The sequence below is a fragment of the Chenopodium album genome, chromosome 14 (genome assembly GCF_948465745.1).
Source record: "Chenopodium album chromosome 14, dcCheAlbu1.1, whole genome shotgun sequence".
Classification (NCBI taxonomy): Eukaryota; Viridiplantae; Streptophyta; class Magnoliopsida; order Caryophyllales; family Amaranthaceae; genus Chenopodium; species Chenopodium album.
The window spans coordinates 50,809,813-50,827,950 of NC_137847.1; the positions used below are offsets into that span (position 1 = coordinate 50,809,813).

Consider the following 18,138-nt stretch of genomic DNA (forward strand, 5'->3'; position numbering starts at 1 on the left):
ATATTCTACCCTCTGAAAGTTGATTGCTTTCTACTTGATATCATGGCTTATGTGAGTTATGTCCACACCCTTGTGCTCTTGTTCTCTTGGTTTTGGGTCTTTGAGCAATTTGGTTCCGTTCGAGGAGATATTACAGCTACTCAGTTTCTTAGAGATTCAGAAACACTGAAGTCTAGTAGAGGTTATTTCAAGCTAGGATTTTTCAGCCCTGTTAACTCAACGAATCGCTATGTTGGAATTTGGTATAATAAGGAGGTTGTTGATCAATTAGAAGTGGTATGGGTAGCCAACAGGGGAAACCCACTGAGTGATTCTTCTGGGGTGCTTAAGATATCTGGGGATGGAAATCTTCAGCTTTTGGATGGACATAACAAAAGTATTTGGTCATCAGAGATAATAGACAATGCAGTAAATGCTTCTGCTGCTCAGCTTTTGGATACTGGAAACCCTGTTTTACTCTCAAATGCCACTGGGGATATCATCTGGCAGAGTTTTGACCATCCTGTAAACTCGATTTTGCCACTTATGAAGCTAACCGTTGATGAGATAACAAAGACAAGGTCACTGCTTTCGTCTTGGAAGAGTGCTTCAGATCCATCAACTGGACGTTTCACTTCTGGTATTTATTACCGCAAGCTTACTGAAATTTTCATCTGGGATGGTGACCGACCTTATTGGCGATCAGGCCCTTGGGATGGTCATGTGTTTATTGGAGTACGGTCTATGTATTACTTGGCACCAGTTAAAGGATTTCATTTTGAAGATGACAATGAAGGTGCAATTAGTTTATCATTTTCTTCTGTGAATGATAGAGTTACGCAACACTATGTATTAACTCATGATGGTGTGGTGCTACAAAAAGATTGGAAAGATGATAAAAGTGATTGGAAAATTTTATGGCAGACGTTAGAATCTGAGACTGAGTGTGATATATATGGAAAGTGTGGAGAATTTGGGAGCTGTAATTCACGTCATTCACCAATTTGTAGCTGCTTGAAGGGCTTTGAACCAAGAAATCACGAAGAATGGAGTGCAGGGAATTGGAGTAGTGGGTGTGTTCGAAGAACACAATTGCAGTGTGGTACCATAGAAGGGGAAGAAGATGGGTTTTTGAGGTTAAGGAATATGAAAGTGCCAGACAATGCTGAGTGGTTGCTTTCAGATGATGAACAAAATTGCAGGAGACTGTGCCTAAAGAATTGTTTGTGCTCATCTTATGCTTATTATTTGGGTTTTGGGTGTATGATCTGGAATGGAAGCTTGATTGACATACAGGATTTCTCCCCTGTTGGTGTTGATCTTTTCATTCGATTGGCTCATTCAGAACTAGGTGACCATTTCCCTTTATCTGATAGTTTTTTGTGTTCTGCTTGCTCCTATGTGATACACAGTTTAATGGAAAAACCAATTGTTCAAGAGTAATAAAATTAATTAATTTTATAATGCTGAGATAAGTGGAATCTATATGAGTTTATATGGTTAATTATGTGTGCAAATTTGCTTTAAGTAGGTGACAACAGCAAACAGAAAGTAATTATTGCAGTCATAGTGATTATGGGTACTTCTACAGTAGCCATATTCCTATACTGTTTATGGAGGTGGATGGATCAACGATATGGTGACATCTTCTGCCCTTTCACCAACTGTTTTTTGTAGTCTACAATTTTTTGTCCAGCAACATTGATTTATAATGCTGTTGCTTTAGCAGGGAAGACATCAACAAACAATGAAGCAAAATGGAAATATTACAGAGTCGGGGCTGGAATAAGTCATAATGGTTACCATGATTTACCTTTGTTTAAATTCAAAGAGTTGATGGCTGCAACTAGCAGCTTTTCTGAAAACAACAAGCTAGGTCGAGGTGGATTTGGTCTGGTGTACAAGGTAATTAATTGCTTTTACTGTAAACAATTATGTAGTAAATATATATGTGGAGAGAACATTGGTATGAAGATTAGATGACCTTTTATAGGGAATTCTGGAAGATGGACAAGAGATAGCTGTAAAAAGACTCTCTACAGCATCTATGCAAGGCCCACAAGAATTTATGAATGAAGTGGTTGTAATCTCAAAACTTCAACACAGAAATCTTGTCAGATTGTTGGGCTGCTGTGTAGAAGGAGAAGAGAAACTATTGGTGTATGAGTACATGCCAAATAAGAGTTTGGATGCTTTCCTCTTTGGTTTGAACCATAACTTTTGAGTATCTTAGACAAATTTATCCATTATATTAATCAATTTTTAGTTCTAATGGCAATAGATGTACTGTTCTGTGTTTTTTTAATACTCAGATCACTCAAACCGGGAACATTTGGACTGGTTGAAGCGCTTCAACATAATCAAAGGGATATGTAGAGGTCTCCTTTACCTTCATAGAGATTCTAGATTAAGGATTATTCATAGAGATCTTAAAGCAAGCAACATTTTATTGGATGTCAATCTTAATCCCAAGATATCTGACTTTGGGATGGCAAGGATTTTTGAAAACAATCAAGACCAAGGTGACACCCAAAGGATTGTTGGCACCTAGTGAGTTCCTGCCCATGTTTATTCTTACTAAAAAATAAACAAAATTGAACCTTTTTGCTAATCATTGGACTAATGCATCTTTTTCTTAATTTCTGTTCTTCTCGGAATACAGTGGTTATATGTCTCCAGAGTATGCAATGGAAGGCCGATACTCAGAGAAGTCAGATGTGTTCAGCTTTGGGGTGCTGCTACTAGAGATTGTTAGTGGAAGAAGGAACAATAGCTTTACTGATGAGGATACATGGAACCTATTAAGTCACGTAAGATATTCTGTACTGTCGATTCAACATCAATGTCAAATAGTCTAGTTTTAACTTTCACCTTTATTAATAGACACGAGTCCTCAATTTTGTTGTTTAAAAGTAAATAAACTACCCCCCACACTCTTCCTGAGTAATTACATACACATTGTTCATATTTACAAAATTGGGGATATAGCTTGTCACATGCTCAGCTGCTCTCTCCGGGGGAACCTTAAGAATCTTCTTTACTCACATTGCCAGTTTTTTTCATTGTTTTTATCATATTTTGTGGGATTCAGAACATCTGTTGCAATGACCTGGGTGACCCTGCTTTGCTCTCGTCTGTAAATAGTGTGAATATTGATTGTTAATCTTTATTGTTTCTATGGTTTTAGGCATGGAAATTATGGAATAAGGATGATATATTGTCATTGATTGATCCAACAATTTCAGAGCCCACCTTCCGGTTAGAGATCTTGAGGTGCATACAAGTAGGACTATTGTCTGTGCAAGAATTTCCTGAAGATAGACCAAGCATTACCATGGTTGTTTCCATGATAGAGAGTGAAGTAATAGAGCTTCCTCGTCCAACACAACCTGGCTTTACATTAAGAAGAGTTAGTTCTTTGAACGAAGCCCAACGCAATGGCCGTGAATGTTTTTCAGTTAATGGTGTTTCAATTAGTTCCATAGGTGGTCGGTGACTAGCAGTTTTGAGCAGAGAGCGGTAACATTTATGTATTATGACTAGTGATAACAAAAATAGTATTTATAGTGATGGTTATTGGTTTTTTCTAAAAATAGCTATAGTTGCCATCATCAATCTCATCATATATTGTGCATGGAGGTGGACATGTCAAGGAAATGGTGAGGTCCATCTCTTTTTCATTCACTATATTGCTTGTTACGCAACAGAATCAACATAATTTATTGGCTAAGTTTTCTGATAAATTGATGCTGTAGGTGTAACAAGAGTTACAAGAAAGGAGACCATTGCAAAACTCCATGACTAAATACGGAACTAGTAAAGTTGAAATTGGTGATTTACTAGTGTTTGGATTTGGATTAGTTGGCAATTGTGACAGACCACTTTCATGATATTAACAAGCTTGGCCAATGTGGTCTTGGCGCAGTGGAGAAGGTAATTGCAAATTCTTTTTTTTTTTTTCCCCTTTTTTTCGTATGTGGGGATTTTTTTTTTGGGGGCTGCGGGGGCTAATTTACCAGCAAAGCTGTAACTGGAAATCTGAATTTTTTATGTTTATTCAGGAAAAACAGAAGATGAACAAAAGATCATGATAAGAAAACTTTCGGAAACATCTGGTCAAGGACTCAAGAGTTCATGACTGAAGTGTTGAATTGTTGATTATCTCAAACTTCATCATGAAATCTTGTCGAGCTGCTGCAGATTACGGTGCTGTATAGAAGGAGAAGAGAAAGGCCGGTGTTATATATTGTGCATACATTCTTAAGCTCATTATCATACTTGGTAAGATGATCTTTGGTCATTAGTCGTCTTTCTTAGTGTAATTAATGCAACAATCTTTAAAACTCAGATCCAACTTGTTAGGAGATTCTGGACTAGAAAAAGTGTATCATTATTATCCTAGGCATAGCTTTAAATTACAACAATCTTTAAACCTTAAGTTTCAATTCCTCACCTAATTTTGGTTAAGTTGTTCATTCCAAATTTTTTTATTTATTTAATCTCAAAGTCAGGTTTTAGAGTGTGAATGTGGGTGACATTGTTTTCTTCCTCAAGTGTAAAAATGTTAATTATGTTACAAAAGTTGTGTACATTGTCTCCTTTCTTGTAACTCTTGTTACACCTACAGGCTACAGCATATGGCCTAACCATATGGGTCTGGTAACCACTCATGCTGGAAATTGCATAAAAACTCTGCACAACTAGTTTAGTTTAGCTCTACGAACTTTGCTCTCTTCGTCTCTAAGTGAATGGTTATGTAAAGAGTACTAAACATCTAACCTAATTGGTTTTATGTTTTAGGCATGGATATTGTGGATTGATGGCACTGTTCTGCCCTGATTGATCCAGCAATTTCAGAATCAACCTTCCAAGCAGAAATTTTGAAGTGTGTACAACTAGGACTGCTATGCGTGCAAGAGTTTTCTGATGATAGACCGAGTATTTCTATGGTTCTTTCGATGATTGAGAGTGAGGTTACCTATCTACCTTGTCCATTTCAACCTTCTTTACACAAAGAAGAGTTTATAAAGCTCAACTAAATGATCATGAAAATGGTTCTCTTAATCCTGTGTCTATTACTTCCTTAAGTAAGAGGCGAAAAGTCTAGTGACATTTTCGTAATTAGTTTGAAAAATCTTCTAATTTTGAGTGATCAAATTGCAAGAACAATAGATACCAAGAACTCAACAGCCCCACTAATGAATTGAGTTTGCTCTCCATTTCTTCTCTTCTTAAATAGGCTGGATTCTGGAGAAGTACTTGAAATGCTCCTACATTAACACAAAATGAATAAGGTATTTTTACTATTCAAGACTTGAGATTTTTTTTTTCTCTTTAATATTTTGTTTTTTAAATTTTGTTTTTGTTTTTGATTTTCTATATCACTTATGATTGGAATTAGATGGCCAATTGCAAGCAAAGTGCCCAGGATTCAAATGGGCAACCCAGAAAATAAGTTCATAATATTAAAGGTAAGCATTTTATTATTATATATAAAAAGAGAATGCATGGTTTGGGTGAAAAGGGTATATCTAGAGATGGCAATGGATCGGATTCGGATCGGGTGGAGCTTCACCCGCATCCATCCATTACTCTAATCGCTCCATCCACATCCATCCATCATCCGCTTCACCCATCATCCATATCCATCCGTCCATCATCCGCGGATGAAACGGGTGGAGCGGATGACTAATGGATGAGTATTAAAGTTGAAAAAAAACTCACATAAACTTTAATATTTGGTTATTTGTACAATAGTTTTATTAATTTTATTAATTAAAAAGGAAACAATAACAATATATTGTTTGAAAAATTAATTTGCAACAAAAAATACATATAATTTTCTTGCACATTTCATATTTTATTATTAAAATTCTTTGATTAAAAAATTAATATATGTTAAACGGGTGGGTGGATTGTTAGCGGGTGAAAAAAGTATCATCCATATCCGATCCGATCCATCATCCGCTTCATCCATCACCCGCTTCTCATCCATTTAATTCGGATTTTCGTCCATTTATTTATTGCGGGTGGAGCGGGTTAGTGGATATCCACTTAATATTGCCATCCCTAGGTATATCTACAGTATTATCTTTTGAGTTAATTCCTTTTGTGTCCTTTAATTTTTTATTTTTTTTATTTTTTTTTGTGTGTGTGTGTTTGTTTTTTTTTTTTATAGTACACGTTGAAGTAATTTCTTCTGATTTGTAGATAAGTATTACTTTCTCTAAACTATTTCATTTAACATGTTTCATTGATTACGTTTGTCAATATATAAATTGTTCCGTTTCATTTATTTCATTTAACATGTTTCATTTATTACGTTTGTCACCTACTTCCTCCGTTTTTTTTAGTTGCAAAAGTTTGACTTTAACACTATTTATATTTTTCACTTTGACTAGCTTTGATGATTTATAGCTATGCAAAAAATATAGTCATGTGGAATCTTGTTAGATTCATCTCGATTTATACTTTTTTAATATCAAATGTTTATAATTTTACATATTGGTACTTAAAGATATTAACGATTGAAATCATGCATCGGCAAGCGTAAAAAGAGAAGTGTTACAACTATAAAGAAACAGGGGAAGTATATTTTAAATTCATACTCCCCCAGTCCCCAAATGATAGTCCCTTATGCCTTATGGGCAAATTTTAGTCCCAAAATGTTCGTCCCATTTGTTTTTTCCAACAATCATTAATATTAATTTTTTACCAAAATTCCCTCCAATTTACAACAATATTTGTGCAAATTTAAATTTCTCATGTAAATTTTTTTTCCCGTATACTTTTATTACTTTCTTTACTTTTTTGCATACCCAATGTCAATTTACTTTTTCAATATACTTTTACTATTCTTATTTATGTTTATTAATTCCCGTGAAAAATGCCCATAAGGGACTATCAATAGGGGACGGAGGGAGTAATAAGTAAAAATCATAAATTAATTAATACAATGATAGAATTTATTGAGACGATTCAAACATATCTCATATTTTTCGTTAAGTATGAATTAGAAGATTACCAAATGTAAGTGTGTGAATAGTGCAAAAGTCAAACTAGGTCAAGTATATGAAGATAACAAATAAAGTGTAATTTTATAGATAGTTATAGGTATAGCATACACTGAAAACTCAATGTGTTGGTTTTTAATTAACATACTATATCCTTCGGCTCTTTTTAAATTACAACGTTTGAGAATATTTTTTAAAACAAACTTTTGTGATTTTATATTTCGTGTACTATTTACACACATTCCTTAGCTTTGACTGCAATTTGTGTTTTATACATACGGTATGAAAATTATACTCATGTGAGGTTCGTCTAGAATTCTACATTAGAGTACAAAAAGAAAATCAACGATTTGTAATTATGTTATAATTACTTCCTCATCCGATCCTTTTCTTTTGTTTTTAACCTCTTTGACTTTGTGTTACATAAATTAAGTTGATTTCCATCATGCATATTCCTATCACTGTAAAAAAAAAAATAATAACAATTAGATTATAAAAAAACTTTAAAAAAAAAACCATTTTGTATGTAATAGTGTTGCACAAATTTTAGGAAATTTATAAGGTGGGAACCTAAGGGAGAGTGTTATGTACTACAAAGTAATATAAAGTATAGTGTTGTAGCTATATTTTTTTGTTAGGAGGAGAAAAGAAATAACGAAAAAAGTAGTGTAAGTAGGGTTGGTTGGAGAGAGAATTAATGCTAAAAACCATCCACGTCAACCAACTTTTAAAACAAATACGGAGTAATACCTTACTCCTTTCATTCTATTATTAAGTGTTTGTATTCGTAATTTGGTGTAAAAAATCACTTTTATAAATTCATCTATTTATATATTAAGTGTATATATTATTTTGAATAATTTGTCCGTTTACATTATTTAATTCATTCCTTAAAATATGTGTAAAGAAGGTATGTTGCATTTAAACAATCAATGCCATACTTGTACTCCATATCTCCTCTCTCCCCTCTCCTCTTTCTAAAAACCCTAGCCTTTACTGTTGAATTTGGAGGGGCTTTTGTTGGTTTTTACCAGTGTTAAAGCCCAAAACTTTGTTTTTTTTTGTGTACCTTTCCTCTTGTTTTAGTTTGTTCTAGATTTATAATAACTCTCCCTCTTTTAGGAAGAACGTTTCTCCCTCGAAAGAAAGGGTTTTTCTTTTTCTTTAAGAGCATTTTTCTCCTTTGAAAGAAAAATATATATTAATTAGAACATGTGAGTGAAGTAGAAGAAGTATATTCATTAAAGTTATTGTTTGAATTTTTGTAATAAAAAAAAAATCTGTTTTTGTCATGTTAGACATTTCCACTATTCATACGCATTAACTTTATTCGTTTGTGACGTTAAGAAAATCATACTCATGTTAATTTTGTGAACATCATCTCAATGCTTAGCTTCAAAATATTAGCGTTTTATGATATGTAAATAATTTTATTTAAAAATTTGATTTTGACAGCTGTAAATAAAGTTATAGTGACAAGTGAGTGTGAAACATCACAATTAAAAGATGACGGTAGGAGTATAAAGTTTTTAAATTGTCTACTCTCTGTGTGTTTTTGTAAGTGGTTACACAACTTACACTTACCTAATGCGGCTGTGTTTGTTGTAAGTGTTACATTTTCTTTTTTGACAAAAAACTACATTTTTATATTATATCTCTCTCCACTCATAGTCTCCACCCATACACACTACTAATTTTTTTTATTATTATTTCTTTCCATTCACATTCATTATATTATTTTCCACTAAACTATTAAGTGCACTATTTTTTTTTCAATTTTTTAATACTCCAACTACCCCACTTATCTTTTATTTTATTTAATAGTAACTAAATTTCTTTGCATTATGATATAAATTAGGTAGTAAAATAAATTAGAATTTAGTCTTATACATGTTTTGTTAATTTTTTTAATTACTCTCTCTGTTTGTGTTTTTTAAGTGTCAGAATCTAATCGACACATAGTTTTAGACAATTTAATTGACTTAAATAAAATAAAAGGTAAGTGGGGTAGTTGGAGTATTAAAAAATTGAAAAAAAAATTGTGGACTTAATAGTTTAGTGGAAAATAATATAATGAATGTGAATGGAAAGAAATGATAATAAAAAAAAAAAATTAGTAGTGTGTATGGGTGGAGACTATGAGTGGAGAGAGATATAAAATATAACAATGTAGTTTTTTGTCAAAAAAGAAAATGTAACACTTACAACAAACACAGCCGCATTAGGTAAGTGTAAGTTGTGTAACCACTTACAAAAACACAGAGAGAGTAGACAATTTAAAAACTTTATACTCCTACCATCATCTTTAAATTGTGATGTTTCACACTCACTTATCACTATAACTTTATTTACAGCTGTCAAAATCAAATTTTAAAAATAAAATTATTTACATATCATAAAACGCTAATATTTTGAAGCTAAGCATTGAGATGATGTTCACAAAATTAACATGACTATGATTTTCTTAACATCACAAACGAATAAAGTTAATGTGTATGAATAGTGAAAATGTCTAACATGACAAAAACAGATTTTTTTTATTACAAAAATTCAAACAATAACTTTAATGAATATACTTCTTCTATTCCACTCACATGTTCTAATTAATATATATTTTTCTTTCGAAGGAGTAAAATCCTCTTAAAGAAAAAGAAAAAGAAAAACCCTTTCTTTCGAGGGAGAAACGTTCTTCCTAAAAGAGGGAGAACTATTATAAATCTAGAACAAACTAAAACAAGAGGAAAGACACACAAAAAAACAAAGTTTTGGGCTTTAACACTGGTAAAAACCAACGAAGCCCCTCCAAATTCAACAGTAAAGGCTAGGGTTTTTAGAAAGAGGAGAGGGGAGAGAGGAGATATGGAGTACAAGTACGGCATTGATTGTTTAAATGCAACATACCTTCTTTGCACATATTAAGGAATGAATTAAACAATGTAAACGGACAAATTATTCAAAATAATATATACACTTAATATATAAATAGATGAATTTATAAAAGTGATTTTTTACACCAAATTATGAATACAAACACTTAATAATAGAATGAAAGGACTAAGGTATTACTCCGTATTTGTTTTAAAAGTTGGTTGACGCGTGCGTAGCACGCTGCGATCCAACTAGTATTATTATATATGTTTCTTGTATGCACACTAACTGTTTGTTAAATTGCCTCATTGAGATTTTGTATGACATCAGTTGAAATGGAGAAGATTATTTCTTTGAATAGTCATCAACAATAATAATAGAAAATAATTTGAAAACAACACCAGTGTGACACGAAAACTGTAATTTGCTGACAGGCTGACAGCTGCTTCAATTGAACCCACAAAGGATAAACCAATTTTTATTGGAAATACCAAAAATTTTGGGTGTTATCTTAAATAAATTAAGGCATAAACATAGCTCCAGATTTTTTACTCTCTAAAAGTTGATTACTTTCTACTTGATTATTTGATATCATGGCTTATGCTCACACCCTTGTGCTCTTGTTCTCTTGGTTTTGGGTCTTTGAGCAATTTGGTTTGGCTCGAGGTGATATTATAGCCACTAAATTGCTTAGAGATTCAGAAACATTGGAGTCTAGTAGAGGTCATTTTAAGTTAGGATTCTTCAGCCCTGTTAACTCAACGAATCGCTATGTCGGAATCTGGTATAACAAGAAGGTTGCTGACCAATTAGAAGTGGTATGGGTGGCCAATAGGGAAAACCCACTGACTGATTTTTCTGGGGTGCTTAAGATATCTGGGGATGGAAATCTTCAGATTTTGGATGGACAAAACAAGAGTATTTGGTCATCAAAGATAATTAATAGTGAAATAAATGCTTCTGCTGCCCAACTTTTGGATTCTGGAAACCTTGTTTTACTCTCAAATGCAACTGGTGATATTATCTGGCAGAGTTTTGACCATCCTGTGAACTTGATGTTGCCAGTTATGGAACTAACTTTTAATGAGAAAACAAACACAAAGTCACTGCTTTCGTCTTGGAAGAGTGGATCGGATCCATCACTTGGACGTTTCACTGCTGGTATTAATCACCGCAAGCTTACTGAAATTTTCATTTGGGATGGTGACCACCCTTATTGGCGATCAGGCCCTTGGGATGGTCATGTGTTTATTGGAGTGCGATCTATGTATTATTTTGCACCAGTTGATAAATTTCATTTTGAAAATGACAAAGAAGGCACATTTAGCCTATCATTTTCTTTCGTGAATGAAAGAATTACACAACATTATGTATTGACTCATGATGGTGTAGTGTTACAAAAAGATTGGAATGATGATAAAGGGGATTGGACTGTTTTATGGCAGAGCCTAGAATCTGAGACTGAGTGTGTGTGTGATATGTATGGAAAGTGTGGAGAATTTGGGAGCTGTAATTCACATAATTCACCAATTTGTAGTTGCTTGAGGGGCTTTGAACCGAGCAATATCGAAGAATGGAGTGCAGGGAATTGGAGTAGTGGGTGTGTTCGACGAACACAGTTGCAGTGTGGTACTATAAGAGGGGTAGAAGATGGGTTTTTGAGGTTAAGGAATATGAAAGTGCCAGATAATGCTGAGTGGTTGCTTTCAGACGATGAACAGAATTGCAAGAGACTGTGCCTAAAGAATTGTTTGTGTTCATCTTATGCTTATTGTTTGGGTTTTGGGTGTATGATTTGGAATGGAAGCTTGATCGATATACAGGATTTCTCCCCTGTCGGTGTCGATCTTTTCATTCGATTGGCTCGTTCAGAACTAGGTGATCAATTTTCTTTTTCTAATAGTTTTTCCTTGTTCTTCTTGTGTCTACGTGGTGCATTGATAAGTTTTTGAAAAAACAATTGTCCAGAAGAATTCAAATTGATTTATTAATTAATTTATTTTTATAATGTTGAGATAAGTGGAATGTTACTAAATGAGTTCATATGATTGTTCATGTGTGCAAATTTGCTTTTATCAAGTAGATGACACCAGCAAATGGAAAGTAATTACTGCAGTCACTGTGATTATGAGTGCTTCAGTATTAGCCAGTTTCCTCTACGAGTTATGGAGGACGATGCATCAACAATATGGTGACATTTTCTGAACTTTCACCAACTATTTTTGTTGTTTGCATAATTTTGTCTAGCAAAATTGAGATATATTTTACTATTGCTTTAGCAGGGAAGACATCAAGAAACAATGAAGCAAAATGGAAACATTACAAGGTTGGGGCTGTTGATTTCCATGATTTGCCTTTATTTAAATTCAAAGATTTGGTAGCTGCAACTAGCAGCTTTTCTAAAAGCAACAAGCTAGGTCGAGGTGGTTTTGGTCAGGTATACAAGGTAATTAATTGCTTTTACTTTACTGAGAAGTATTACGTAGTGCATATATATGTATATAACATTGGTATAAAGATCAGATCAACTTTTATAGGGATTACTGGAAGATGGACAAGAGATTGCTGTAAAAAGACTCTACACAGCATCTGTGCAAGGCCAACAAGAATTTGTGAATGAAGTGGTTGTAATCTTGAAACTTCAACATAGAAATCTTGTCAGATTGTTGGGCTGCTGTGTAGAAGGAGAAGAGAAACTATTGGTGTATGAATACATGCCAAATAAGAGTTTGGATGCTTTCCTCTTCGGTTTGAACCATAACTTTTGAATACCTTAGGCCAATTTATCCAATCTGTCAATTTATTTTAGTTCTAATGGCGATAGATGTACTGTTCTGTGTTTTTTATACTCAGATCTCTCAAATCGGGAACATTTGGACTGGTTGAAGCGCTTCAACATAATCAAAGGGATATATAGAGGTCTCCTTTACCTTCATACAGATTCTAGATTGAGGATTATTCATAGAGATCTTAAAGCAAGCAACATTTTATTGGATGTCAATCTGAATCCCAAGATATCTGACTTTGGGATGGCAAGGATTTTTGAAAGCAATCAAGACCAAGGTGACACTCAAAGGATTGTCGGCACCTAGTGAGTTCCTGCCCATGTTTATTGTTACTATAAACTAAACAGAATTGAACCTTTTTACTGATCACAGAACTAATGCCTCTTTTTCCTAATTTCTTTTCTGCTCGGAATACAGTGGCTATATGTCTCCAGAGTATGCAATGGAAGGCCGATTCTCAGAAAAGTCAGATGTGTTCAGCTTTGGGGTGCTGCTACTAGAGATTGTAAGTGGAAGAAGGAACAATAGCTTTACTGATGAGGATACTTGGAACCTCTTAAGTCACGTAAGATATTCTATACTGTCATTTCAACATCAATTTCAAATAATCTACTTTTTAACTTTCTTCTTTGTTAATTGACACGAGTCTTTAGTTTTGTTGTTTAAAAGTAAATTAACTACCCTCCACACTCTTCCTGGGTAACTACATACACATTGCTAATATATTTTAAAAATTGGGGATGCAGCTTGTCACATGCTAAGCTGCTCTCTCCTTGGGAACCTTGAGAATCTTCTTTTCTCATTGCCTGTTTTTTTCACTGATTTATTCACATTTTGTGAGATTCAAATTATCTGTTGCAATGACCTGGGTTACCATGCTTTGCTCTAATCTTTAAATATTGTGCATATTGATTGTTAAATCTTTATTGTTTCTATGGTTTTAGGCATGGAAATTATGGAATGAGGATGATATATTGTCATTGATTGATCCAACAATTTCAGACTCCACCTTCCAGTTAGAGATCTTGAGGTGCATACAAGTAGGACTATTGTCTGTGCAAGAATTTCCTGAAGATAGACCAAGCATTGCCATGGTTGTTTCCATGATAGAGAGTGAAGTAATAGAGCTACCTCGTCCAACACAACCTGGCTTTACATTAAGAAGAATTGTTTCTTTGAACGAAGCCCAACGCAATGGCCGTGAATGTTTTTCAGTTAATGGTGTTTCAATTAGTTCCATAGGTGGTCGGTGACTAGCAGTTTTGAGCAGAGAGTGGTAATCTAAAGTATATATTGTGACTAGTGATAACAGTTGCTGACATCTGGTGTATTACCAGTTGTGATAAGGTATTCTAGCTAGCAAGGTAAAGCTAGCAAAACAAAAATATTATTTATAGTGATAGTTATGGTTTTTTTTTTTTTTTTTTTTTTTTTTTTTTTTTTTTTTTTTACAAATAGCTACAGTTGCCATCATCAATCTCATCATATATTGTGCATGGAGGTGGACATGTCAAGTAAATGGTGATTTTCATCCCTTTTTTGATTCATTTTATTGCTTGTTATGCAACAAAATCAACATAATTTATTGGCTAAGTTTTCTGATAAGATGATGCTGTAGGTGTAACAAGAGTTACAAGAATGGAGATCATTGCAAAACTCAATGACTAAATACAGAACTAGTAAAGTTGAAGTTGGTGATTTACTATTGTTTGGATTTGGATTGGTTGGCAATTGTGACAGACCACGTTCAGGATATTAACAAGCTTGGGCAAGGTGGTCTTGGCGCAGTGGAGAAGGTGACTTTTTTTTCCTATATTTTTTTTTGTATGTCGGGGGGTGGTTTTTTTTTTAGAAAAGGAGGGGGTGTTGGGGGCGCTGATTACCAGCAAGGCTGTAACTGGAAATCTGAAGTTGTTATGTTTATGCAGGAAAAACAGAAGATGAACAAGAGGTAGTGATTAAAAAACTTTCGGAAACATCTAGGCAAGGACTCAAGAGTTCATGACTGAAGTGTTGAATTGTTGATTATCTCAAAACTTCGTCATGAAATCTTGTCAAGCTGCTGCAGACTGCGGTGCTGTATAGAAGGAGAAGAGAAAATGCTGTTGTATAAATATATATGGTGCACATATTCTAAAGCTCTTATCCTACATGGTAAGATGATCTTTGGTCATTAGTCTTTGTCTTTATGTGATTGATGGAACAATCTTAAAACTCAGATCCAAACATATTTTGACAAAGTTTCCTTAATTTTGTAATTACTGTCCACAAAGTTGTGTACTACTTAATTTTTTTTTAGTTAATACAGTTTGAATTTATCATTTTTCACATACTCTCATATAGTATCAGTTAACTGTGTATGTGCCATATGTAATATTCATTTTTTTGGGTGTAATTGAGCCATTAGGACATTACATATTACAAAGTGGGGAGCAGGATTCAAACCTGTAATCTATTATACATAAGCCCCCTGTCTTTGCCAATAGACTAAGGACTCATCAATACATACTGAAAATATTGTCAATAGTCATATGAGATATTGTTATATCTATCTCAAATACATATTATCAAATGTTTATTTTTTGTTTGTCAATCATAAAAGATATTGATAGTTAGATTTGTGCATTGACAAATATAGGATAAAAGAATTGTGTCAATTATAAGTATAAACAAGAGAAGTATATTGCATTATTGCCATTGGGCATGGATACAATGCTTTATAATATTAATATATAAATAAAGGGCCAGCCCCAGTTGATCTTTTTGATCAACAGGTTCCGTTAATCTAGTGGCAAAATGGATATTAAATACAATAGTAGTTTCTTGCCAGCTAATGAATATTCTTCGTCAACTGCTGAGTAATATTATGGGGAGTATACACGTAGGCAAGCATTAGATTTCTCATTGGATGGCGTTTGCATAGCTGAGATAGCGGTCGTTAACATTATTGTAGAGTCTCTTAAATTTATTATCAAGTACAACTGTACAACTAGCTGACAAGTTAGTTGTTGGTCGAAGTAAAATTTACTTCACTGTTGAAAATAGTCAAAATATAATCCATTTTATTTTTATTTTTTTAAAATTTTTATGTTGCAACTGCTCAAACATTTTTAATATTACTTATACCTATTTTTTTAAATTTTTATGTTGTAAGTGCTCAAATATTTTAAATATTAGAGAAGTCAATTACTTATCCAAACCGTGAAACCGGTTGTAAACCAATCCAAAAAGAAACCAAACCACTAAGAACCCGCTTTATATAAGTAAAAAATCGATCCGATCGGATTTTTTAACTTGAATCTAAACCAACCCAAATTTTTTAAACAACTAGAACAACTAATGTGCGCGATGCCCGCATGGCTAATCATGTCTAGGAAGCTATTTCGATTTGACTTTATGTCACAAATTTAGTTGTTGACAACATTAATGAGGGAAAATATGTAAATAATATTTTAAGGGTATAAATGTCTACACACTATTCTTAAAGAGTTTTAAAAAAGAGGCAATTAACATTAATGAGGATAATAAGTAAATAAAGATTTTAAAGGATATAATTGTCCTAATGTTATTCATAAGAGTTATCACATACTTTTTTAAAGGTACCTAGGGATAGGGATTAGTGATGTGTACCTAATACCAAGCCGAACTAAAAACAACCTGAACCGACTAGGTCTGAACTCGATAATAACTCAATCTGTGAGATTATGACTAGCTTATATATATATATATAAAAATATATATATATATATATATATATATATATATATATATATATATATATATATATATATATATATATATAAAAGTTGTATATATATATATATATATATATATATATATACAACTTTTATATATATATATATATACAACTTTTATATATATATATATATATATATATATAAAAGTTGTTACACATAATATTTTACCATCGACCCAACTTGTTTACTGTGAGATTATGACTAACTTGTACTAACTTGCTACCTAATTAACTTAACGCGTTTACCATCTAACTAATTATTACAACCCTATTCGTTCTAATCAGTTCCTAATCAACCCAATTGTACTGATCCATTTTGACCCAATAATACGTTCCTGCCCACTAATCGAGTAACTCAACTTGTTTATGACCCAACTCGATTTTAACCCAATCTAATTTGTCCTAAAACCCTCTTTAAATTGTGTAAAATCGTCTTCATACCGACCTAGTTCAACCTTAATCGATTGACTTGAACCGAATGACTCGAAGGGATTACAACCCAACCCTATAAAGAACCAACAATGGAAACTGCAATTAATAAAATAAAACCAAACCTTTCGATAATTTTCAAAACCGACTCGAAATTTACTCGTTAATTATTTGAACCCGTTATAACTGACCTATTATGGCTCAAAACCAATAATCCAATCCAAAACTGAACCGTTGAGCCTAATCTATACCCTATTAATATGTTACTCCCTATATATTTATTTAAGTGAAACGTTTTAACAAACTTTAACAGAGTTTAGGAAAGATAGTAAAATTTATTAAAATAATAGGTAAGTGAGGTATGAGTAAGAATAGAAAATAAGGAAAAAAACCCATGATATGAGTGGGATATAAGTAAGAATTAAAAAATGAAAAATAATAATTAAATGGTGTACATAAATTCTTATATGTGACTGGCCACACGGTGTGACCAATCCTCATAGGGTTACTTCGTTAGTGTTAGGGGTTAGTTAATGTTATAGGGGATAATTCGACAGTGGTATAGGGGTTACTTTGTTAGTGTTAGGGGTTACTTGGTTAATATTACAAGGGTTACTTCGTTATTGTTATAGGGGTTACAAGATTAGTGTTAAAGGGATTATTTGGTCAATGTTATAGGGGTTACTTCGTTAGTGTTAGGGGTTACTTGGCCAGTATTATAAGAGTTATTTCTTTGGTGTTAGGGGGGGTTACTTTGTTAGTGTTATAGGGGTTAATCGGTCAGTGTTAAGGGATTACCCGGTCAATGTTATAGGAGTTACTTTGTTATTTTACAAGCGGCCACACAATATAGACAACCGCATACAAGATGGGGTAAATGGGGTATATGTAAGAATTAAAAAGTCAGAAAAAACAGAGAAAACTTTCTAACGGAAGAAACGTTTCACTTAAACAAAAATGAAGTAATTTTTTTTTTTTTTTAAGTTAAATCAATATGGAGTGAGTAGTCTACAATTTTATAATTTGAGTATTTAACCGATTGGTAACTTAAGGAGAAATATTTAGGCAATGTGTTTCCTTTCAAATAAATAAAAGTAAAAAATGCAAATGTGTTTATGTAATTAAATGCTACTAGCCTACTACTGTAGTTCTTTAAAAAAGTATATAATAATAAAAAAAAAAATGCTACTAGACGTTAATGTTGTGCAAACGTCGCATATGACGCCGTTGTCTACTGGCACATGTTGACCATGGTGATGTGTAGCAATGGCCATGTCAGCCAGCATAAATAGACATTATTAACCCC

At 33.2% G+C, this 18,138-nt stretch overlaps 1 protein-coding gene across 1 annotated transcript; it reads left to right on the forward strand.

Moving 5' to 3' along the window:
* The first annotated feature begins 42 nt into the window (after positions 1–42).
* LOC145578277 (uncharacterized) lies at positions 43–14,062 on the forward strand. The gene is made up of 18 exons (XM_081635628.1): positions 43–1,354; positions 1,511–1,618; positions 1,709–1,884; positions 1,973–2,183; positions 2,292–2,529; positions 2,642–2,789; positions 3,167–3,464; positions 3,576–3,643; positions 3,841–3,912; positions 4,534–4,633; positions 4,828–4,952; positions 10,445–11,738; positions 11,944–12,051; positions 12,140–12,306; positions 12,398–12,608; positions 12,714–12,951; positions 13,064–13,211; positions 13,591–14,062. Exons 1-18 carry the CDS (start codon positions 43–45, stop codon positions 13,897–13,899), a joined length of 5,331 nt encoding a protein of 1,776 aa, XP_081491754.1. The 3' UTR covers positions 13,900–14,062.
* The last annotated feature ends 4,076 nt before the right edge of the window (positions 14,063–18,138 follow it).